General features: G+C 39.0%; 1 protein-coding gene across 1 annotated transcript; it reads right to left on the bottom strand.

Moving 5' to 3' along the window:
* Positions 1 to 461: 461 nt before the first annotated feature.
* On the bottom strand, positions 462 to 25,879 carry SUDS3 (SDS3 homolog, SIN3A corepressor complex component). Its single transcript, XM_040605753.1, has 12 exons — positions 25,630 to 25,879; positions 23,818 to 23,887; positions 22,790 to 22,845; positions 22,315 to 22,386; positions 19,975 to 19,994; positions 19,258 to 19,414; positions 15,960 to 16,055; positions 13,952 to 14,013; positions 13,045 to 13,066; positions 12,205 to 12,310; positions 8,128 to 8,212; positions 462 to 4,757 (listed from the first exon to the last, which is right to left on the bottom strand). The coding sequence occupies exons 1-12, from the start codon at positions 25,793 to 25,795 to the stop codon at positions 4,659 to 4,661; spliced, it is 1,011 nt and encodes a 336-aa protein (XP_040461687.1). The 5' UTR covers positions 25,796 to 25,879; the 3' UTR covers positions 462 to 4,658.
* Positions 25,880 to 26,591: the final 712 nt, after the last annotated feature.

Here is a 26,591-nt window from a genome sequence, read left to right on the forward strand (position 1 = left end):
GGTTTCATCACTATTCTGATTTTTTTCCTCTCAAGATTTGGGACAGAACATGTGGATGCAACTTAGAATTAAACAAAAAATGACAACGCTACCTTAGGTATACAGGGCAACTGTTAGGTTTAAAATTTAACATTGATTAAATAAATCAGTAGCTGTTTCCAGTGGGTTACATCTCTTGGTTCCAAAGCCCTAAAAATGACTGGCTTTGCTCAAAGCACTGCTATTTTAGAACCAAAGGCTTCAGCAACTCTTCCTGTGTTGCTGTTTATATGAAGGGAGTTTAGACACCCACCCTGCTTATACATTGAAAATATTTTGCATTTATGTCTTTTGTCACCTAAATGTTATTTAAGTATTGGTCCCAGGGTTTCTCTGAGACACTCTCCTCCTCCACCAATTTCCTAACATGTTATCAGAAGGGAAAAAAACACTCAAATCTTTCATGAATATAAACCCAAACAGTTATTTACGCACATTTATTAACTAAACTGAAATCAGTATTTTGCAGAAAAGCATTCTTGCATAAAAAGGAGGAATCTAAATAAGCAGCATTGACTCCACTGTAAAGAGATGGGTACTTAAAGTATTATAAGATATTTTGGCATCCCAAAATTTTGAGCTGATGTTAAACGTTAAAGGCCTTTCCCACATTCAGTATAACATTAAAACAGTGGAATATTTTTAATTGTATGAAATGAAAAGACCCTTTATCACTGAAACTTCACAATAAATCACATAAAAATGAAACATTCATTCTAAAGTAATTTCTCAATACTTAAAAATATATTAAACTTTTATAATTGGACAAACCAAAACTGATAATAGCAAGCCTTAGATGCCCCTTTAGATGTTCTTAACCCTTTTGTGTTTGCTGTTTGCTTCTATGGAGTAAGAACCTAAAAGGTCTATTATTTTTTCTCTTTCTGAAAGAGGAAGAACCTCAGTTATTCACCATGGTCACAGCAATTTCTTGCTCTCTAAGGCTTTATTTTTGTAGGCTCCCTAAAAATGTACAAAAAATTGCAACAATCTAGACTTCTGTCATGAAATCACCTTGTCTCTTTACAAAATTTCAGACAAACCATATGAGCTAAAAATGACAAATTCTTTTATTAGCATTCATCCTAGGAAAAAGCCTCTATCAAAACCTTTCAGTGAGTATACTATCAAAAAGCCACTGGAAGTTCGTTCACTGATCTGGCTTCCCACCCGTTTGAACATCTAATGGCTGGAGAGGGGGGAATTTTTTATTTTACACTTGATCAACACCACAGTCAATTTCTTGAGGCAACAAAAAACAATGCTTAATCTGAGTCAACAGCAGACTACAATTTAACCCTCAATGAAGTCTATTTTTGGTTCATCTTTCTTTAAAATTACTACAACTGGGAGTTAAAACCATTTCTTAAATTTGCTTTAAACTCTGTTCATAATGAGGATTAAGTCTTTTCATACCTGTAGCGAAGCCATTTCTGTTCACTGACGGTTTGAATTCTTCAGAAGACTGATGTTATACAGGCAAATAGCAGACGGAAAAGCCAATTTTATCTTGGATTTTAAGCAAGACCTTGTCCATCTCCTTGAGTAACTTGTCTCTATTTTTCCAACCAGTGGCAGGAAATCTTCATTTCTACCACAACACATTTTGAACAGCCTTCTAGGATTAAAAAACTGTACAGCTTCCCTGAGTGCACAGTAAGGCACTGCATTTTTATTATTTCCAGCCTTGTAAATGGCACAGGCCATTACAGAACAGCCTGCTTGAAAAAACAGGATACAATATTCATGTATTTTTTTTTTTTTAGGAGAGAGATCTACTTTTTATGGTGATCAACGACGGCAAGAAAAACTTCCATTTCATTAAAATAAGAAGCTAAGGATGAAGTAGCGTTAAAACAAAATACCTTCAGTGTAGCAGCTAAATTTGAGCAAAGAGGGCACCAAGCCCCTACTCGGGACTGTCAAAAGCAGAAATTCTCATTCAAAGGTTGATCCAGAGGCACTGGAGAACTGGTAGTGAGCAAGGAACTGACAGAAGGAAGCTGTACAAACCTCATACATCCCTCCTGGAGATTCAAGATCGGTGTGAAAGAGTAAAGAGTTTGAGATCAAGTTTTGACAACTTCCATATGAAATACTGCCCTGAATAAGTATCAGTTTATGTAACCCACCTCCCCAGTCAATACAACCGTACTGTTACATTTCTTCCTTCCCACCCTGGCTGCCCACTGTCCTCATTCTTTCTGAGCTTGTTTTCTCCCACTACGACTTGCACACTCCTTGATTGTCTACAACACCTCACCATCTTATCACAACAGTAACTTTCTCAGCAGCTGCCTGTCCACAGAGGGGTTACAGAAGAGGGAAATGGTGTAACAGTCCCACAGGTAGTCACTTCCAGAAGACTCTTCACACCTGATGAGGGTGTGAACTTTAAGTGTGTGTCCCCACCCCACCTCATCTCCCCTCCTAACACCTGCAACGTAAGACCACAGCTGATGCAAAGCCAGTCTTTTGGCTGCAAAAGCAGCAATTTTTTTCCTGTTTCTGCCAAGGAATAGGGATGGTGAGATGTTGATTCAGACTAAGACGTGGCATTGAAGCTACATAATGAAGCTTACAGAATGTGCACCTATGCCATGCCCGGCTCCAAAAGAGCTGCTGCACTTCCATGCTTCTACCAATACCTTTAAAGTTACCCCAAAACAGAGAGATCACCTGCTGTTAGCAGGATGACAAGATATTTCCCCAAGACTGATCCAAAGCTCCCAGCTATTTCCACAAACATATATATTGATAAAATGATATAGGTAGGAAATAAATCCTGCTATTTACTTAGCACTTTTTATTATAAGAACTGTGATGTTCATTTTAAGGCTCAGTGACAAATCCTGTTTGGTACATCATCACCTCATTAGAAACCTGTCACACGTGCAGAGAATGCTAAATTATATTAAGTATGCTGTTAACTTGACAAAACACAGCCTGCTACTTTCCACCTGACTAACGCTGCAGCAAAGATGGCACATTTTCAAGGGGTGGGAAACAGACACCTTCTCTTTTCCTTGCCAAAGCTCCAGATCCAGTTGAAACTCTAAACTCAGTAAAAATAGGTAAGGTGTCTCAGCCACAGAGGCAACACCCCAGAAACTCAGCCATAACACCTCACACCAGATCAGCGTACACACATCAGTTATTGGGATGTGACTGCCACCCAACTGCAGTAAAGTAAAAGAAATGGAAACAGTCATTTAAAATACTCCATTTATCCAGAGATGAAAGAAAGACCCAACCGATGCTCAAAAAGGAGGTCGTTCAAAAGCAAAACCAAAAAATGCCTCAAAGTGACAAATACTATAAAGGCAGAAATTGTTACTTTTTGTCCAGTAATCAAAATGAGCACAATGGTTTTTTGCACAAAAGGCAAAGATCTGACAGCACTGCCAGCGCACGGTGTAGCTCATGCCAATGCAGTCACAGACGGCATTGGTGGTTTCAGCCATTAGAAAAAGCTTGGTCATAATAAAGGACTGCCAGAGTCAGATCTTTAAACATTTTGGGAGTACATTACTTGAACATTTTCACTTGTGCTATTGGAGGGCAAGTGTAGAAACCCACTGTTATCTCCAGTAATTAAAATACCCTTCAAAGGGAAGCCTTTGCACGACATTTTAGGGAATGAAAGTCTCAGCTACATACTAAGATCACCTCAATGCTGCTTTCTACTTTGTACCAGACTTCTATGGAAGATAGAAAAGACCCAGTATCTTCTGTCAGCAGGATTCCAGCATAATCTGTTACTCTAAACATCAGTAAGGAGTGAAATTTACCTTTTGTCTGTCTACATATGAGTGATTATACTCATACATACATTCTCACTATCTGGAAAGTCCAGTTAATTAAACCTTTGGTTTATACTCATCTGCCTATTTTAGGTAATTGACTTCAGCAAATAGACATACTCCTTGCTTGTTCATTGAAGGGGTTTTTAATGTGAAGAGAAACGGAAGCTTCTGATTAACCACGCGTGACTGCTTAACTACATTAAAATCAACTGGATTCTCAGCAGTTTCTAAGCTGTTCACACTTTCTTAAAAAAGCCTCAGTGCTCAAGGCTTTAAAGAGTTCATCCAATAAAGCCGATGTCATCTACCAGGTATTACAGACGCACCTCTCAGCTGCAGCCGAAACCTGGCAAAAACAATTCCTTTTTGCCCACATCCTGAGCCTCACAGGAAAACAATACGAAAAAGAACGAATAACCTCAGGTCTTGACAAGCAAAGCTTTTTCCATTGGTCTGATTCAAAACATAAATGTTACGTTGTTTTCAACATATGAGTCCCATCTATGCATCATAGAACAATGATGAAAAAAGTATGATGCAAAGTCTTCTTAAATAGTCACCCAAAATATAAAGAAAGCATATGGAAGCTTGATGCAAAATCCAGAAATAGTCCAGGGCAGTGCTTGGGTATCACTAAAGATTTAAGGACTACTGGGGATTATGTGGCCAGCCACAAACTGTCTTGTTAAGAGGTCATGACAAGTGTTCTCTGCCGCTAAGATGAGTGAACAGACTGCCATTCTCTGTTAGAGGTTTGTCTATCAGTTTTAAAAAAAAAAAAAAAAAAAAAAAAGACCAAGGAAGAGCATACAGTCAGGCAGCTGATCGTCGACGAATCACAAAAACACCTCGCTGCAGCTGTCCCAGATAGATTCTCATCTTTGTGCTGTCACTGGTTTTCCTCACCCAGATCTGCATGAAAGAAGAAAAAAAAATTAAAGAGGCAGCAGGGAGATATATTGGGGAGAAAAAGGGAAAACCCACAGTAAGCAATACACAGACAAGTCAGTCCAAGTATTCTCATTGTTGGATCTGAACATCTCTGTTACTCAAAGCGCACAGATGATTTAGCTCAACCCCTTCTCCCTCCCCACATTAGGCATTTGCAACCCGAGTGGAAAACAAAAATAAGGTTTCTAACTTTACCACCTTAACTTCCTGCTCAGAACAGTCACAAAGAAAATAATACTCTTTCCAAGCATCATCAAGAAAGTAAGTTTCCTTCTGCTACAGATCATAACAGAACTCTGGCATTAAGTTTTACTTAATCAAGAATAAGTCTCTCTAGATCCACAGATCATAAAATTATCTATCCTGGGATTTACCCAGACAGGTATTAGTCAAATGAAAAGCTTATTCTGATTTTGTTCTGTGAAGCATTTCTCACAATGTATTAAATAAATTTTATCTCATGATAAAAGGGCCTCTTTTTTAACAATTGCATGGAAGAATTCACCTAACTTGCGTATATACAGTATATTTCAAAGGACAAATTGCTGCCATGGAGGCAGACACTCAAGAGAATTTTTGAAATCACTTTCAAGAAGTTTAGATGCAAGTACTTGTACTTTAAAAATAAAATCTGAGCAAATCTCTTCTGCATTTTATCGTTCTAATGCATTTATACATATTTAAATAAACACATGGAAAATAAGAGTTATCCAGCTCTTAGTACTAGAGTATTTAGGACAAAACACCTTATTTCCTGATGCAAAGGATTATGAAGTTAGTGTTGGCATGCAATTTATCCAGAACTTTTTTTTTTAGATATCATACTAGCTACAGGCCCGACACTGTAGACTGATTTAGCTTTTATTTTAATTATAAATTGACTTTATTAACACAAGCCCTCAATATAAAATAAATCTAATATTTGCCTGCATTTGTACTTCAGTTATTTCCCTAGAGAAATAAAAATCCACAGTGATAATCATATCTCTACTGCAATATTTCCAAGAATTTGGTATGTTTTAATAACCAAAAGAATTAAAAAATCTACAAACTCTGAGCAACTACACTGAACAATAAACATGTACAGTTTTACATTCTATCACAGTATGATGGAATGGTATACTAGTTTTGCTAAAGTTAAGTGCTTTGTTAAGCTCCATTTGGCAGAAAACTGAAGTTCAGTTTTAAGTGACCACAACAGCTAAATTACTTAAACATTAAAACCCCAACAGTGTTCAGAAAAATAAAAGCATCAAGACATACTCTGAACTTCAAACTGATGTTTTAGACATACAATATACTTTGCCATCAGAATGTAACATCTATAAATTCTAAAGAACCGAAGGAGATGGTGAATAGAAACACCAAATCCATCTCTGAATTTCTTTTATTCCTAGACTGTGAAAGCAAAACAAGCTTCCTCCTTTTCCGAACTTCCAGCAAACTGAGATTGCTGAATAAACTCGTGGGAATAATGAAAAACCCCAACACAACAACAACAAAAAAAATCTTTCCTGCATATACTGAATAGTTTATTGTTGTCAAAAGGCAAATGATTGAACTGGTTCCATGCACCTGGCCAATGATTTCCACCAATGCAATATTTGATTCACAGCTTCCAAGGAAATCACATTGAAAGTAATAGAAATATATTCTGTTTAGGTCTAAACACATCACCAAGTTTTAAAGAATTTGGGCCTGAGAAGGTATTTTTGGTTTTTTAAAGGGGATTGTCATAGCTCAGAATCCATGTTAGAGGCCTGTGGCCAACTACAAAACTCAAATCCAGTTTAAAGAAACTAATTTAGACATTCGTATGAACAAAGATACTTCCGATAACAGTGTTAACTGCTTGCTTTGCCCAGCCACAAGAAGGCAACTGTATGCCATAATATCTCTGATGTTTCTTAGTTAAGTCTTTTCACTTTGAGCACTAATGGAAACGCTGGTGGGGAAACGCTCTGCACAGATATTTCCAGTAAAATTCCATTGAATAACTTGGCTCCCTTTAGAAATGCTATCAACGTTTGACTCCAGTCTACAGTTAAGACACCTCAAATCTAGGTCCGCCTTCTAGATTCTAAATTCCAGCAGGAACCAGTAAGATCATAGTTTGGCAACCACACTTTTGAATGTGGCATGCACCTTGTATAAGAAACCACCTTCTCATTTCAGTATTCTGCGAAGTATTTATCTCCTTTGACTTTACATTGTTGCAATGAACCATCACAGGGCAGACAAGTGCCATGCCTCCTCCCCAGCCTCTCTCAAAAAAAACCCCACAAACCCCAAAGAAAATCCGTCGTCTCACTTTAAAGTGAAATTCATGCAATAATAATTAACGGATTCCACTTCCCTCAGGTTTCAGTTAAGATGGTCCCAAAAGATTGGGTTTTAATGTTCTAAGTTAACAGTAATAACATTAATCAAATTAGCAGGACTGTATTTTTAATGCGCTCATTAGCACACTACTACTACTTATCTAAATAACCAGCATTGAGCATAACAACTGTTATTGCAAAGGGAACAGTTGTGATACAAAGCATATCCCATATGCAACTCATTTTGTTGAAAATAAAATATTTTCCCTTAGCTGCCAAAACAAATTAAAGTTACTTTATTGGCTGATTAAAGAGAAGTGCATTCAAGTCTGTCATCTCTTTCCTTGGAAGTGTCTGGAATCTGCAAAGAATAAACTGCTCCTTTTGCCCAACTGATGTGCTGCTTAAGCATTAGGCTTATTCCGCAGCAATACTCACATCAATCTTAGGCACACACCTCTCCTCACCTGCTTCTCCAAGTCTTAATTAGCCACAAGGAAATCTCAGACAAATGAGTCACCCGCCCTACCTCACAAGCAGGGGATAAATGCTGCCAGCTTACTTCACAGCACATGCACTCAGGTTTAGCAGGAAGAACTTTCTTCCTTTATAACAACTAAATTTTGTGACAAAATTCTTCCTCACCCTCTTCTGGATTTCCAGTGGGATTTTATTTTGTTTAAGTTTTACATTATAATAACTGCAAGTATATTCTTGAAATAATAGAAATTGAACTTATGAATGCCTTGCCAATAAGATGCAACATGTCTGTCCTCCCCATTTTTCCTATCAAACTATTACTTGAAAAATATAGGATTGTTCTTCAGAAACAGAGCAAGTCTCTTCCCATCTCAAGAAGAGATCTCTCAACCCAGTTTTATCTTGGATTCAGCTTCATCTTTTCTGAAAGTAATATTGATTTTCTCCTAGTCCTTACTAGAAAGCCATCCACCTGCCTATGCTGACCCATGGCTTTTCCCATTCCCATGAAAAACAAAGCAGCCCACTACCTCATTGGCGCCCACAGAACTGATCACACAGCTGATCTTAGTGTTCTCTTTAGACTCCAGGTAAATAGCCTGGCTCTTGTGGTACCTGGGGAAAAAAAAATAAATTAAAAAAATGGAAACACAGGAAACCATTAGTTGTCCAAAGACTGAGAATACCAACGTTAGTAAGATTGATAAGCCTAGGATTCTACAAGCAAGAAATCTGTCTTTCCACACCACCTTCCCCATCTTCACAACACAGTGGGTGGTCTGATACTACACACTTTGCCTCGAAATGATACTTCAAAATGCATAAAGCTCTCAATTCCCCTTCAATTCTATACACGGATTACGTGAAGACAAGAGCACCAAGCCACAAAATAGGAAAACTGATTTAACAATAAGCCCATATTTCAAGAATTAATCAAACTAGCCTTTCATATTTCAGACACAGGACAGATTTTAGAAGGCAATTCCATATTACGCCTGATAAAATATGACAAGGCAAATCACAGATACTCAAAAGTTACTCACATTCCCCAATACACAATTACCAGTTCATCACCACCAGCAAAAAAAAAAAAAAGTGAATTGTACTCAATCAGTCTGTGTATTAAGAGAGACCTCAAATTTCTAATACTGTCTTATTTTGTGAAAATACCCAAAATGGTAAAGTGATGGGTAACTGACTCTGTAAGAAGCTGCATATAACTGCTATAATGAGGCCATATCTAAGCATATCCATTTGTTTCTTAGTGCATTTTGTATAAAACCAAATAAAAATTTTGAAATTTGTAAACTTGCTTAATTTTATGATCCTGCCTTCCTCAAAGGCTATGTTTCTGGCAAGCACTGGTTCATTCAGGCTCGGAGAGTTCCGTAGACAGACTTACACTGAAACAGGTTATCTGTAGGTAAAGAATCTTAATCAAGAGAGCACCAAAATGCTTTATAGTTATAAAAGCATAACTGTATTTCCACCTTTACCCTAATCACGACGTGCTTCATATTGAACCGGGCAAGCCAAGTTGCAGGATCACTGCAGAGATGTTTTACCCAGTATGCAACTCCCTGCAGTCTGATTGGCTGGCAGCCATTTGTCAAAACACATGAATTTGCATAATTTTTACAGTTATTTCTACAAAAACCATACTGTAAATATGGAAGTCTTCCAATAGTTTATCCCACAATCACTTCCTACTGGCTCACGTACTCAGAATTTTCACACTGCCTGCCAGTTAACAAGGATGACAGTGTCAGCTTTCAGCCTTCCAAACATACCAATTACCAACAGGCTGGGCTAGGTGAAAAAAAACCAACCCAAATCCTGCAACATTTAGACATTTGTGCCCGACCATTATTCTTTCTCCCTCGTTTTAACACAAAGTCAGTCAGTGGGTGCCAGTGCAATGCAATACCAACAATGATCTGAGCCCAAACATCTCAGTTTACTGAACCCAGATGTCATTAATTGATATCAAGGAATGGTATAAGCTACTACAAAAAAACAGACCTCACAAAGATAAGACAAAAAGCTCAGTCCAGCAAGTGTCCTACCACACCATGCTGTGCATGCTTAAGCAAGGAGAATTGATGATCTTGATACAATCAGTGCACAAGCTTCCGAGTGCAGAAGATAGCACTGCAAATGACAACTCTCAAGTGTTATCTGTGCCTGCACAGATAATGAAATAATTTTCCCACTCAAAGCTCTTTCTTTCAGTTTTTGATTATCAGTGAATACCAAAGCTAATAACACACATAACGCAGGCTTCAGTCCCTGGATTTCACATCACAAGTTGCCGTCCATCAGTAAATCTATGTTAGCTGTGCACAGAAAAGGCAAGGTGACAAGTTAGTTCAGCACTTTTTCACTGAAGACTTGTCTCAGCTGTCCCATGCTCCACGCATGCAGAGAGACAAGTCAGCTAAAGGCACAGTAGCCTGGTACATCTCAGTTACACACTCACGTCTCAGGCTTTTGCTGAGTTTATATACCCACAGGGAACAGAGGGGTAGAATTGAGGAAAATCCTTCAGATGAAATATGTGACGGAATTTAAGTTGGCTTTAAAGAGAAGGAAAGTGCCAAACAACTCTTGCTTCTGCAGTAGGTAAAATACAGCACAATGCTGACAAGTGAGGCAAGCAGAAGTAATTCTACTTTCTGCTACACCATATTTTGCTGAGAGGCCAAGATTTTCAACTGCATCTCCATCAGAAGATTGAAATCATTCTGCATTGTTGTATGCAGACAAAGCTAAAAGCAAAAAGATGGTTTGTTTTACAATGAACTGTATTTTAGGATCTGACAGGGGGGCATGGAGCAAATTGGCTCAGGGTAAAAAAAACCTGAAGTCTAATTCCACATCCGTCCGAAACTCACTATATAAAAGTCTCCGCTTCAGAGACATGTTTGTGAAATGTCTCTGCGAGACCTTAGGGAGTCCATTAGTAGCCTTAAACATTCACTATTTTGAGATAATGGTCTTTCATGGCTGCCATCAGGAAACAGAAAAAGTAGTCACTCTTGAGCTGTCAGGTTTATTATTTCTGGTGCATGCCAGCAGCTACAGCCTTAATACACCTTAGAAAAAATTACCCTCCCACTATCAAGAGTTACTTCATTATTTTAAAATACCATCTATTTTGCACAAGTACTATTACTATCAATCAAAAAATCTAAGCAGGATTATTACAGCCAAAAAATGCACAATACTTATCTTAAAACCAGCATAAGAACAAGGGAAAGACAACAGTCAGAGCCCCATGACAACTGAATTCAGCAAGATGAAAATATCTGTTAAGTGTTGTGTCCCAACGAGATACCTTTCAGAGAGAGCTGGTACTTTTGAGTAATTCACTGGGCTCACTGAAATTCTCCCAGGTTTAAATTTCATGGGAGCTTTACTGGCAGATTACTTCTGATTCCATCTTTTTTTTTTTTTTTTTTTTTTTAACTTGAGCAACACTTCAGTACTCCACACGCTTAAAAATTCTGAAGAACAGTTTATTCATCTAAATATATCCCAGAGGATAGTCACGTCACACAAAAAAAAATTACAAAAGCAAAAAAAACCTTCATGAATTTATGAAATAATTGGTCTGTTCAGCTCATTTTGCTTTACACTTCATGGAAGTTTAAGCTCCAGGCAGCAGCTTTTATCAGAGCTGCATACATTGAACCCTCAATGAAACTTCACTGTCAGAAGACTAGCAGAAGGAAAAACTGACCAACTGTACAAGATGGCTGACGTGTAGAAAACTTCACACCCATCATTTTCCGTGATAAAATTACAACCCCGTCACTTGTTATTTTGAGCCACCAGAACACTAAAGTAGGCTACATGTAAGCATATGACTTGTAAATTGCTTTCTGCTCAAGGAGTACTAGATCACCCCCTTGATTATCCAGTTTTGTATGCCTCATGGATTAAGTTTAAGACCTAGTAAGATTTCTCTGCAGAATTTAATATTTTCCTCGTGGTTTGTGAGGCTTACACAGCTACATACCCATAAAACTTAACACAGCTAAATTCAATCAGCAATTCTGAAGTTGCTTCTCCCATGTGCGTTTGATCTTTAAAGGTTATTTGGCTTTATTTGAAACATTTTTCATTCTGCTCATCTGGTGCACGACATTTCTTCTGCCACCTTGTGGAACAATGGGCTGGCGTTCCACAAAACTGAACAGCAGGACTGTGAACACTGCCAACACCACTGTACCTGCAATCACAGGGCACCTGTATCCTGACTGACCAGCTTCACAGCTACATCACACCGCATCTGCTCTTGGCTCTCTTACTTAACATTCGCTTTGACAAAAATGCTTCCCAAGTGTCACAGTGTGTACCACTGACTCCATGGAAAAGATTTAAGTCTCCTTTTATTTAAGCCAGTAGTTACTCCTAAAAGTCTATGCGGTCTAAACACTCCATTATCACTTCTGATTTACCGAAGACACAATGATTACCCTTGGAGAAGTTGCTAACCTCTGCCGAAAAACACTTCTGTTCTAAAATTCTTTTACAAAAGCAGTTTCTCTCTGCCATCTCCTCACTACACAAAGTGATTAAAAGAGAAATTCACCAGGACTTACCATCTCTTATCATAGTAGAGTTTTCCATCTTCTATCCGGGCTTCAAAGCGCTGTGCTGGAGACTCTGCTGGTGTAGCTGGGAGGTGTTCGGGAGAAGAGGGAGAGGCTGAGAACGGGAGAGAGACTGTGTTTAAAGACCAGCATGTGTCCACCACACCACGGCACATCTGACTGCAGAACTACAATTAATAAGGTCATATCAAGCAGAAATAATAAGCACAGAAAACTACAAACTCACATTTGCATCAGAAAAATATTCTCTATTGGGACAAATAATTCAACCTCTTCCTTGAAAATACAAATTATAATATTCAGTGAAATATAACATTTATCTGAAAAAATGTTCACAGGTAGGTCATAGACAATAATATGTCCTTGATTTTGTTTTAATTCTAATCTATAGTAAAGCAGGGTCAGAATTACTTCAGCAAGCTGGTTCCACTCTGCCTTGAAATGAAGCGTGCAGACACATCTAGAGAGATGAAGGCATAAAGCCATAAGTTCTCAATCCCCCCATCTATCCAACAAGCAGGCAAGGTGCCCAGATGCATCTAAATATAATGGGAAGACCTCTTCACACAGTCAGATTGGCTGAAACATTTGGGCATAGGACAAAGATGCATATGCCTCCCTTCCCACCCCTGACAAACTTCAGAACAGATGAAGAGACTTGACACAGCACCCATTTGCCACAGCAGCTACACAAAGAACAGCAATTACACAGTCAAAACAATTATACAGACAAATTACACAGTCAGCAATTATACAGTCAGTCTACAATATAATTCTCTGTTCAAACAGCATGACTGTGAACGAGTTCCAACGCAACTGTTAACTCACCTGGTCTCTTGGGTGATTTAAGCTACATGGAAAGAGAGCAAAAAAGCGTTAAAAGATCTGACATGAGCCATAGAAGTCTGCAGTAATAATTTCAGATAGTCTTGCTTTCCATACTCTAAATGCTTCTTATTTTAAATGTACTGCTAAGTGGCATAACACACATAACACATAAAGAGAACAGCATGCTATAAACAGCCAAAGGTGTAAATAATCAGTATCATGATGCACAAGGTCTACAAACTGACCTTCAGAGCATTCAGATAATACACTAAAACAAACCAAACCTAATACACTATATTTTTGAACATGACCTAGCATATCTTAAGGTACATGAAATACAGGAAAATCAATCATCAGAGACGCCTCAACAGCTGGCACAAAAAACACACATGCTCCACCACCATCCTCAAACGCCTTAATGAGCAGACTCTATTCAAAGAAATTAGATAAGCCTTAATATTTAGCAAGAAAGCAATAGGTTAATCAAATCTAGAAAAATTGTAAACAATGCACTCGAGCCAGTTTCCCCAACGCTGGGGAAAACTGGAAAAAAACCACCCCACACTAACCCCTAAAACAAAAGCAGCCTGTGATCTCACAGAAAAATATGTTAACATCTGTTCAGCCATGTGGAGGAAGAAACTCGAGATAGCTCATCACTTGGTTCAGATAAAAGGTAACCTTTTCAGATGACAGTCATTGTAATTTCGTTAATTAAACCTTTTAAAATAAAAGGGAGGAGACACCATCTTGCTAAATCTTTTATTGTGTTACTTGAGAAAGCCTATTGGGATGAAATACTCCCACATTTCAAAAAGGAACAAACCAGAAAGCTCCGTTCTCTTCAGGGTAAAGCATTAGCTTTCTATTTAAAACAAAGAAATACAAATCAAGCAGTAATTCCTACCTTATTCAGTGTTCTCAGGTCCTCCATTATTTGCTCATCAGTCAACAAATAATTTAGCTGAGGTATCAAGAATTAAGGTTGCCATAAGCTCTTGACAAGCAAGGCTACAAATTAAAAGATCGATGACATTTCACTTCACTAAATGTAAGCCAAAAGGTTTCCGTAAAGTTGCATAAGACTTTAGTGTCACACTTGAGCTTTTTCTGTTATATAAATTAATACAGATCTATCTCCACAGAGCCTCATATTTAGCAGCAAATAAGAGTGCCAAATCATTGTAACTTACTCAGACATAACCATCAATGAAAAACCTTTAGTGCATTGACATTTACTTCATGGAAACAACAAACTAGTGTTTTCAGTGCTTTTCATCTTGCATGTCTGTAGAGAACAATTGGGAAGCTGAAATACAACAGACTCACTTCAGATTTTGTATGGTAAAGCCAAATCCCACCCAAACCTAGGAAAAGAAATTCATCATTTTGCAACTCAGTAAGCAGGAATAGAAAAATAGGGAGAAAAGGGAAAACCTCCACAAAAAAAACCTCAAAGAGCAACCAGAAAATAAACCGACGCACAAAACACATCCTTGTGTGGGTGAGGATAAATAAGAGCCTACCATTCACCTGAAAACAAAACCAAAATCTCAGAACACAGAAGTTAGTGTATTACACACTTATTAAACCTCTGCTGTCATTACGTGTAGTTTCATAATCGGATCTTCCTGCTTCCCTTCATCTACTGTTCCTCTGTCACTTCTGCTCAAGAAAAACCTAAGTACACAGAAGAAAAACAATATCCAGACAAAGCAGTGGACCCTCTCTCCAGCTTTAATCTACAGTGTTTCTTTGAAACAGCTGTTAAATCAAAAGCATGCAAAGTATTAAACTAAAGTTACTAATTGCTAGGCTGCATTTTAAGGATTTTTGTTCTGATGAACTTTAATCCTCTCCCCAGGAAAGAAAGGCAGACAGAGTTTCATACCGTGGCTGCTGTATCATGCTCAATTAGTAGGTCACGTTCACTATGAAACTCATTTATTTTGGCTGAGATAGGGGCACTAATAAATAGATTTTTCTTCCTGGAAGATTGAACAGAATCTCCAACCAGAAAGAGGTTAATTAAAACTGGAGACGCTTGTGACCGTCCTGCATGAACTCTAGAAGTTCAAGGTTCGATATTGCCTTCAGAAAATGTGAGTCACTCAGCAGTCCTAAGATAAGTTTTTTTTAATCTAAGCCAAACAAGTTTGGAATCTAATAATAAGCCTCTGCAAAGCAAATATCATTGCCTTCCTTTCCAGGTGAATTTAATATACAAATAGAAAAAGTGCCTATCATCACAGAAGAGCTAAAAATGTATTTCCAGAAGCCAAGGGACATTTTAATTAAAAGAAACATGCAAGAAGGCAGTAGAGGATTACATATATATTTTTTTCTCTCTCTCTCCTGATATATAAAACCAAGATGGATTTTAATCTTTTTAAAAAACAAATCTAGCACTCCTTGCTTATGCTATGGATCTCTCCGGATTAGAGATCTGAAGCCTTTATCAGGAAGGGAAAAACTAGTTTGATACGACAAATACGATCTTTCTGGCAAAGGTTTTGTCACATTTTGATATGAGAAAAGCTTTGGCTTATGTAAAAAGCCATTTACTATCTACGGAATCAATTACCTCAGAATTTATATATAATGTTCTTTTAAAGTTTCTCCTTTGTGAGAAAAATTGCCTGAAGTATTTCAAACTATCTTTACTGAGGAAAAAAAAAGTAAAATGCGTTACCTCATGACACTGTAAAGTTTAAGTTAGGGTACCAAGGGATCTCCAAAGACTGGTTGTGTTGTATTATCACACATTATGTATGACAAACCATGCTTCACTATTGCCTAGATTGAAATCTGATCCTAGCACCTAATTTCGTTTTCCTTTCTGCACAAAACAACACAGGTGCAGGTAGCAGGCTGGCTTCAACTCCAATAGCCCTCCGATGACTGTGAAAGGATATCAGGTGCAGGTTTCCTCCTCTTGTCTGGGATAGGAACTGGATCATTTGGTCGTCGCCTCAGCTTCCTTGTCATAATAGGCTTCACTTCCATTGAATCTGTAGAATAATGAAGTTGGAGAGCTGATAAGACCAGAGGGAAAGGAGTACAAAGCTGCTGCTTCTTGCACAAGGAAAATAATCCTTCCGCTTTCATACAGAAAATTGGATGTTTTTTGTGATAGCTTCCAGCATCCAACCTGGAACTGCTGACAGCAAATACAAGTTCTCATTCACACTAGGTCACTCTTCAGTAACAGCATTGCAATGCCATGGTTACAGCTTTCATTTACAGCTGCTTCAGGTACAGATAACAAGCACAATGAGGCTACAAGGATTCAGGGCAAATTTCTTTAATGCTAATGCTATCTGCTTTTGAACAGATCATTTAGAAGGCAAAGTTCATGGAGTTCTTTGCTGACAAAACTTGGATAGTTAATGGCATGTAAAATGTCGGCTACAAATCAACTGCTTTTTTTCTCATCTTCGAGCTCGAAAAATAGCTTTGTCAAAGAAATACAGATAATTACTGCATTCAAGACTGATACAAGTCTGCTGGAGTAATTTTAAACACAAATAGTATTTAAATTCAGATTCTCTAAGTGTTTCAAATTACGATTAATGAAATGAACCTAATTAATAACATGCAGAGCAGCAGTTGACAGGAAATAAGTTGTAACATATGCACTGTGGAAGAGAAAAAAACTTTAAAATTGAAACAAGTCTTATCATCAAGTAATTATCTGAAATAACAGTTTGTACAAATATCCACAGGTAGCCTTAACTGAACTAAACTCTCACAAAGCGTTCCTTAATTTATGAAGATACATCTTGAACTGGCAACCAAGAGATCACATCTTCAATACTAAATGCATCATCCCACCTTTCATTCTATGGGCTAAGAAATATTCACTCATCTTTAAGTACATCTGAATCACATTCTAGGTAGCACTTAAGTCTATGAAGCCTCTGGCTCCCTCTAGACACTGAAATCTTGAGCAGCTGCGCATGTTTAAAACACACGAAATTACTTTTCTCCTTATCTCAAAAGATGAACAAGGATGACCATGCCACACCTCAAGGGAACAAATATTATGATAAAAGTTCTAAAAAACAATATGAAGTGCCACCCACCGAATGTATGCCAAAGGAAACCTTATCTCTAGCATTCAAAGCTGAATTTGAAAACCACTGAACATTAACAGCCCTGTGGACACTAAAAATGTACTTTACTGTGTTGAACGTAAGCTATTCTTCCCATTTGTTAAGACCAATTTACAAGAGCCTCAGAAGAGAGTTTTGAGGCACTTACTCGAGGTGATATATAGCCAAGAAGGCTTTTTCTCCTTTTTAAAAATTAGTTTCAAATGAGTTGTCACAGACCTCTTAGCTATATTGCTTAAAACATGAATAAGGCAGAGAGAACAATTTTCTTCTCTTTATCTTGGCATCCTGTATCTTAAAATTGCAACAAGTCAGCTAAAAGTCAGCACTGAACAAGTTTTCAGAAAAAAACCGAGTTTGAGTGTCTTACATTTACTGTTAAACATTTGAAGAACCTCAAGATTCTTGAAAGATTCTTGAAAACTTTATAAAGGTAGTTTTGACAAGCTGCTAACGCACCAACAGATTTAACCTGAAACAGTCTTGCATGAGGTTTAACAGTTAAGAACCACTAAACACTGCTCCAGAACAGGAGGCAACTATTGCAACCCAATGAAGCTGCAATGCTCCCAACATTGACAGACAAGCCTATCCATCAAGCTGCTAACCTGCATCCTTGTAAATGCTGAACTTCCAAAGAACAATGTCAGCTTCAGTATTCTTATTTCTTTAGCCTCCAGAACATGTTTACAACAAAATCAGTTACTTCTAAAGCAATTACAGTGCACTTCTGCTAGTTGGGAAGGACGGAGATAAGGGAGGGCTAGCACACACAGAATGGATCTCTTCTCCACAGTTCCTTACATGCCTTCTCCTAGAGCTGTGTTTAATGGAACAGCTCACCTCTTCAGGACACAACAATGGGAAAGGAACTTATTTCCCTGAAAAGGATTAATCTACTCCCCAAATAAACTAAATACTTTTTTACCCCTCCTCAGTCTCCCTTTAACTCTGCAAATCCAAATCCTGATGTTAACAGCTGTTTCACTGACAGAGAAGGTGGATTCCTTCAGACTCCTAGAACTTTGGTACACAGATTTCAAAAGGTAAGATCAAGTCAGAACCTGATCCACTAACAAAAAATCTCCTTCCAAGATTAGTACTGCATCCCAACAGACATAGGCATAGGATAACAATAGGAGAGTTAAGGCTAAGACCAGACTAGACTTCGTAATTAAAAAAACCTCAGAGGTCAGGGAAACTGCATAGCTCAAGCTGTTTTCCAGACTAGATTAGCCCTAACCATTTGTACAAAGCCAAGAGCACTCCTGAATACATCCAAGCAGCTTTTAATTCTCAATTCTGAACACTAATTAAATTATCAGCTTACATAATTTCTGTAGCTACTATGCAAGAAAGATATCAAAGGTCTAACTCATGGACAGGCCTCTACAACACAACCAACATAACCTGTCCATGAAGTGAGGGAGCTGCTTTTAGAGAGAATCAAATCAGACTTTTGGTTCAGCATCACAGCAACACAACACAATTTGTGGAGGAAATTAATTACCCCTCTACTTAGGTCCACTGTGTCAATTACTACAAAGCACTGGCAAGGCACCAAGGGTACCAACTGGTCTCACGAAAGAAATCTGTTCATTTAATGTCCATTTTCCAGAGTCTGGACACAAATAAAGCCAGAAAATAGGTTTCTGAGCTACACATAGCATATTTCAACCTTTATTGCGTGCCTTCCTTCAACTTCTTGACCACCTATTACTGGAGCAAAAAAAGGATACAGATTACAAGCTGGCACTGCCAGCTAGGCCAATATTGTGGCATATCTCAATACTTTTATTGCCAAATCACAGCAACTAAAGAAGCCCTTTTTTTGCACATAAGAAAGCCTATCCACTCTGCTGCTTCACTGGCACTGTTTTGATTCACCAGTTCATAATTCAGGTCACTGAGTTTTATTATGAACTGCTTTTTCCATTAAAAGACCGCCAATTTGTGTTCTACATCTCCTGGCATTTGGAAAGCTTTATAGCCTTCACACTATCTGGCTACACAAACCAGCACTGCTGCCTTTATATCTTTTTTTCCAAGCGGTGGCAGAGTGGATAAGACAAATGACAGATGCCTATCTTGTCATTACCTCCTGTTAATTCCATGGTTAGCTTTTCATTCTCAATCATCTTCTTTTTCTCTTCCAACTCTGCAATCAAATTTTCCTTAAGCTCAATTTTCTTATCTTCAAATTCCTTTGCTGCTGCCTTTTTTTCCTTGACGTAATTTTTTTCCACCTGATCTGTCTAATGCAAATCAAAAGAACAAGAAAGTTAACTAAGGAACCAATGAGTCAAGTTAATGATATCACAACAGCTTATTTCAACTGCTATACTGATTAGCTTTTCAGTTCAAAATCATAGCCGGTCCTAAAGATTGTCAATATTCATAATCAACAGAAAACAATATAAAAATGACTAAGCAAGCGGTACTATACCAGCAAAAGAATTACTTATTTAAAAAAATACTTTAATGTTGCATAACATATCAAGTCTCTAGCAGAGAGTTCTTCCTATTCATAAATAGCACTACCATTTATCACCTTAAATAACATTTTTAAACAAGCCAAATGCACATCTAGCATAGAACAGCCCAAGAGCAAATACTTCTTTTATTTCTACTCTAATGACAAAGTCCAGAAGTAATATCAACAGTAAGCTTTACTACATCAAAAGTAGCAAAACTAGCTATAAGAAGAAAAATTCTTTAAATCTTCTAGGAAAACAAGCACAAGCACTATTTGATGAAACAGGAGGTTTATACCTCTTCCATCTAACATATATTTTGATAAATTGGGAGTACTTACTTCCAGCTGGAGGAATAGTTCTGAAAGACAAGAGAAACTTAATTTATTATCTTCAGAGATGCACAAAATTATTTGCCTAACATTTTAAATCATTGAGTATTGCAGCCAAGCGAGGCAGTGAACCAAACAGCATACGCACTCATCCAACCTCTACTTGCTTCAGTTTTATGCTGAAAATAAAGTAACTATAAAAACCCCTACAAAAATACGTTGTTAACTGAATTTTTCTACAGATTGTCAGGCTGATTTGCAAAGCTTACACAGCATTATTCTGTACTATTCAGTTTAGCTACTATTCCCAGCAGTACCAAGCATGCAGTCCATCTTTCTTCCGGTTTAATTACAATCACTTAATATTAGATACAAACTTTCCAGACAGAAGCCTGAAACATGCAGCTGAATGTATGGTTGGCAAAAATTCACAGTTTAAGCCAACATCATGAATTTCAGCAATGAGTCGTTCAGAAATAATTCTGCAGCTGTTAGAAGATTAAACTGCTCAACTCACATGTGTCTGATTTCAGGCTGTTTGTGCCTGAGAAAACAAGTAAGGAAATTCTTATCTATCACTGAAGGTTAACGATAACGATTAGTTCAAGTCAGACCTACGGATGAGGCGAATGGATTTCTGGGTGTGCAATGATGTTTGTGCAATTCCTAACAACCTGAAATCAAGCAGGATGGGACCCTTCTTGTGTTTCCTGAAGGACACAATGCCCAAAACAAAGGTTTTACTCAAGACAGTGTCAAGAAAAGTAAACTAAAGCACCTGATCAGTCCTCAGGTCACCGTATTTCACCAGCATTATTAAGCTTTGGCAAAACCTGAAATAGTTAATACTTCTGTAAAGATCACAGCCTTCAAATATGTTTTGGAGAAGACTGTAGTAGCAAAGTACTACTGTGCTTTTTTAAATAATTTTAAAAACCAACAAAATAGATACCAAAGATAATAACAGCCCAACAGAAATCAAACCTTTTGTTTGCAAAGGGTCTACCAATTGAGTGTGAAAGCAGTATCATGGATGTAATCAAATACAAGTAAATCTAACCTGTTGCTTTAATACCTTCGAATTAAAAAAAAAAAAAAAAAAAAAAAAAAAACAACACCAAACCCCAACAAAAGAAGCACCAAACCCCAAAACCTAAACATGGGAAGAGTACATGTAGAAGACCATTCTTCCTGTAGTACTAGGCAGTTGTGGGTTGGGGTTTTTTTTAATCTTAAAATGGAAAGTTATCACCATCTGCCCTCCTGTGGAAGAAATATGTTGCTGCAGCCAGCCAAAAAAACAAGGTTGCAGTTAAGTCTTATTTTTTTCAAAACAACCCACTACTGCTAGAATTTCACGTACGCTAGAGCTGCATTCATCTCAGAAGACAGATTCCCGTTAAAAAGAAGTAGTTCAACTCAAATTCCTCAAGAATCCTTTACCATCCCAAGCACTTGTAGAAAGACACGATTTATACTATTCAAAGGATGGAGTACGTTAGCCATCATATAATTGTCACTGCCTGTGTTTTATTTCTCAGAGTAATGGCCCAGGCACTACAGGATTCATCCAACTTTTCTAAAGGAAGAACAGCTGCATTCCCCATTTCCACATAATAGCTTCTAGAAAGGGCCTGCTTCAGTACCCAAGATAAGAACCTACTGGAAAGAAAACAAGAAAGAGCAAGGGCAAGCAAACAGATCTGATTTCCAAGCCATTTCTCTGCAGTAACACACTAAAGGCTACCCCAGAAGGGCTGAGAGCTAAGCACTTTCAAAATTAACTTGGGCTTTCACTCCTGAAACAGAGCGGAACACAAAGTACAGGCAGCCTATTCAGTATGGCAGCTATACAGAATGACAGTTTCAGCAGCGGCAAACCCTTTGTATTCATTGTTCCAGAGCACAAAACAGATCTTTAGGAAAGCACTTAGTCCTAACTTTCTATTCCTGCAAACTGAAGGAAACAGTGCATGTCAAGGTTTCAGACAAGCTGCACAGAAGAACACACCAAAATGGGAGACTGTAGGATAGGCATGGTGCCAGACTGAAATGAAATTATTTTTTTTACTTGCTCTGTTTCACACACATGAAGATTAAACCTGTTTATTGACATTTAGTAAACAGTCAGCAAAAAATGCTGACAGGGTGTGTGTGTGTGTAAACCAAGCTAGATTCAATCACCCTTCGTGCACTCTCAAACAAGCCTACACTATACCCTTGGAAGCAGAATCACCCTTTGCTTCAGCAAGTTCCTTTTCTTTAGGAGACAGATTTACCATTATTTTTCTTCAAGTGTTATAAAAACTTTAAGTTGTATGCAGTGTCTTAGAAAGAAATTCAGCTTACCTGCATTTCGTATCCTTTCTTTGTACTGCTGGTCCAACTTTTTCATTCTTTTCTGATATTCCTGAAGAGTACCTAGTTGAAATAAAGAGTACATAGTTGAAATAAATTTTGGATTCCCACTGGAACATTTTTATTCCCAAGTATTAAATTCTCAAGGACCCACACACTTCAGACACGAATACTAATATCTGAAATCAGAAAGCGACAGATCTAGTTTGCTTATTTTGATAAGCACCTTCCCCGTTTTTTCAGAACACTGACTACTTTTAAGAAATGCTTTAGTACACAGAGGCTTAACAAGTATTCAGAGGGAAAACCAATGGGAAGTGGCTGACATTTTTCACGCAGCAGCATGAGCATGGACATTCAGTGAAGGATGCTGCTTACACCTTTCAAAACTTTCATCCTTCTGTGACCTTTGAGAAGTGCTGAAAATTGTTTGGGGAAAAAAAAAAATATCCCCTTCAAAGCTTACCTTCTTGCAATTGTTGTAACTGCCTCTTAAGAGATGCCAGTTTGTCCTGATACATCCTGCAAAGACAGAGAGCATGCAACTTCACTTTGAAAAACAAGCATACGTAGCTTATTTCACCATCTGTTTATGTTATAACATGTTTACACACAATTAAAAACTTTCCAGAAGAATTTCAGGAAAGAAAAACAACTAAAAGAACATTATTCAAATGAAAGGTTATCATTCTGTCTAACACCCTTGCAACTCCATTGGTTTTAAAATGCACCTAAACCAATTATTTTGGGAACAGTTCAGGGTAAAATAGGATTTTAATTTTTTTAAAGTGCTGAAATCTAAAATGACATTTAGATCTGTAGATGCCACAAACTTTACAATAGAACCAGTCTGCCACTTTGCCAAGCCTTAATATTTATGTATTGGTTCCCTACTTATAAAACAGAAGGCATTTCCTCACATGGATCTCGACATTATAAAAAGAAACCCATAGTCTATTCCTGGCGCTGTTGCAAACTTGCATTTCCTTTACCATATCTCTTATTTTTAACACAGGCCAAGTTTTCCCTGACCTGTGTAAAAACAGGTCTCTGCCAGTAAGCAAGGACACTAAGCACTGCAAATACACCTAAACATCAAGGGGAACTATTTCAGGTCTCCAAAAAACCCACCTTTTGGACAGGACTAGCATTCTATTGTTTAAGAGATGGCTTATATAAAGTATATCCCTTATTTTATTTAAAGGATCTCTCTGCAAAAGTATTTGTTTGCAGCAAAGCTCAGCTGCTCCCAGCAACTTGTACCTATTTCTTCATCCAAAACAGCAGCAATATTTAAGTTTCTTGAATAAATATAGAACAGAGAAAGTTACTGAGGAGAGAAAAAATACAAGTATATGGACTCATTAGCTATTATATTGGACTAGGCACTTAAAAAAACCCAGTCTTGGCCCAAAATATTGCAAAGTTTTGTGCAGAAAAGCACCCCAAACAAACAGAACATTAGCTTACTTTTGATAGGAATGGGTTACTTACTGTTCTTTCATTTCTACAAAGTCCTCTTCCTCATGTTTTGCCAGGTCTGTTTCACTGGCATCCTCAGTATCTAAACGAGGTACAGAATGACTTGTTAAAACTAAAGTAGTATTTAATAAAACCACAACCCACAAGTAGTAAATTACTTAAAAAACAAAGAAACAAACAAAAAACCTCCCCAAACCTCAGGTAATTTAACCTCAAATACACAACCAGGCAGGCCTCTGGAGAGATGAATTCAGACATGAAATGAATGGTCTCATCTCTTTCCTGCAACTGCAAGCTAACATACGTAAATCCTCCGGTAGTTCTGCAGTGATGTTTACTTACGTCAAGTCTAAACAACTTTAACTTCAGATAGTCTGGTAATTTCTTCCCTGTTTAAGGCAACAGGTTCTACATTAACGCCCACACATACGAAGGTGAGTGAGAAACAGTTTAAAGACTCTGAAAAACATTTCACAGATTTCTTCCTATAGCTTCACCCACGACATAATATACATGGAAGACAATGACTGAAACAGCTGTAATCAATTCTGCATCTTGACCTGAATGAAAGTACTATGACTAGATGCTGTTGTGGTTGAGCACAAAGGTCTCGCTAAAGAAATCTTGCTGTGATCTGAACTTGACTTCTCAGCCACATGTCACATGCAAGTACTTCAACATCTATACATAACAAATACCAGCACCACTATAAAGATACCCCCAATTTTATGAATAGATAATATAAACTATAAACAAATAAACTAGCATGGGACTGCTAGTTTTCTGCTATGCCTTTTCAGGCTTCTACCTATAAGATGTTGGTAGCCAAGAATTTATTATCTTTCCTCCCCAAGGAGAGGTCAGTGTCTCCAGGCTGGAGTTGTGGTGAGCAGGGTACAGCTGTAAAGCCGAAACTACAGCTACATTCCTTACATATGGACGGGGCACACCAGCCCCTTAAATCAAACCTTTCTCAGATTTTTCTTAAAGTATAAGCAAACAGTTTAAGCTTATATGTATTAAGATAAAGCTTGACACACCAATGATAAAACAAAGAGTTTTAACTGCAAGAAAGATACACAGGTGTCTAGGTCACTATAAAGGACTTCCATACTCAGTTTACGTGCGGGCAGGCAAGGAGAGCCCCCCACTGTCACCTTTCCCAAGGAGCTGTAGGTTTGGCTCTAGCACCTCATTCATGAGTACCAGGTGTGATGGAGGACTGGCTGACAGAGCAGCAGGCACTGTCCAACAGTCCTTCATCTCCCTTACTTGTTATTTTATGCATCCTACACCCCAGGACAGTCCAGGGTTTACTTCCATTCCCTCTTTACTGCTTTCCTGGTTCTTCTACAAAGCCCCCCTTTCCTCTCAACATCCTCTTGCGCTCCCCCTGACTTCTGCCCAAACTTTCCGCTACCTTAACCGCCTCCTTCCCCCTTCACGCCACAGAAATACGACTAAGCATCAAGCACTAGGCTTCTCCACCGCTTTCGCCCTGTGGTCCCATACACCGAATCCCACCTCCCCAGGGCTCTCCCCTCACTCACTGTCTCTCCTTCACCCGGGAAACTAATCCCGCCTCTCCATCGGCTTCACTTTTCCACTCTTCCACAGGGTACCCCAGCAATCCAACAGGCCCTTCCCGCATTTTCTTCGCGTTTTCTTGCTGCTCCAGACCAACTCTCCACCAAACACCCCCCTGCACCTCCTCGACCGGTCCCCTCCAACGCGCCACCACGGTGAGAGCCCCCAGGGGCCGCAGCCCCCCCTCTCCCGCACTCCTCCAGGGCTCCCCCAGCCCCTCACCGCCCCGCTACCGACCCTCATCGGAATCGCGGGCCCGAGCGCTCCGCTCGCCGTCCTCCTCCTCCGCGCTCTCCAGCTCCTCCTCCTCGTAGTACTCGGGGCCGGGGGGCATGGCGCTGGCGGGCGCCCCAGGCGGAGCGGGGGCCGGCGGCGTGGCAGACACCAACCCGGCCGCGCTCATAGCGACGGGACGCAGCCGCCACCGCGGGCCCGCGCCTCCGCCCGGCGCTCGGCAACGGCGCCAGGACCCGCGCCGCTACTTCCGCTTCCGGCCGCTCGCCCCACTGCCGGAGCGCCGCCGCCCGGCGAACGCGGTGGGCACCTAAAGGGGGTCCTTGGCGCAGTGGCGGCCCGCCGGTTCGAGTCCCGGCTCTGCCGGCAGCGTGGGTCGAGGGTTAAACCATGCTTGCTGTGGGCACCCTGCGCCAGGCTGTACTCTATAGGGGTTTTATGGGGCGGAGCGGGGGCTTTGCTTCGATCTCCAGACACCTGGAGGCCTGTATCACAGGCCACAGACACACAGCGGTGCTGTCCAGGAGCAGGATCCTGCAGGGGTGGGAACAGGCTTGTTAAAACACTTAATGCTGCCCTTTCCTATTTATTTATTTTTCTTTTTAATACAGAAATCACTTCCTTGTTCCTCCGTACTCTCAATAGAGCACCACCACAGTACTGTGATCTCACATTCACCCAAGTGAAGCAGTTGATTCCTGCCAGTAAACAGCAGCTTTCACAGAACAAGCATCCAAACCCATTACGAATGCCTCACGTCTGCCAGGTACAGGTATACCCTGGCTAGACACTGCTACAAAATTAAGGACCAAGATACAGATCCTGAGATTCACATGCAGGAACCATTAAAAAACAACAAAAAAACCCCATTCATATGGATCCCACTCCATATGAAAGTGCCTCCCATTGATATTTCAGGCTAAATATTTCATTTTGCCCTTTTCTGCAACTCTTAAGTCAGCTGG

The sequence above is a fragment of the Falco naumanni genome, chromosome 1, assembly GCF_017639655.2.
Source record: "Falco naumanni isolate bFalNau1 chromosome 1, bFalNau1.pat, whole genome shotgun sequence".
In the NCBI taxonomy this organism is placed as follows: Eukaryota; Metazoa; Chordata; class Aves; order Falconiformes; family Falconidae; genus Falco; species Falco naumanni.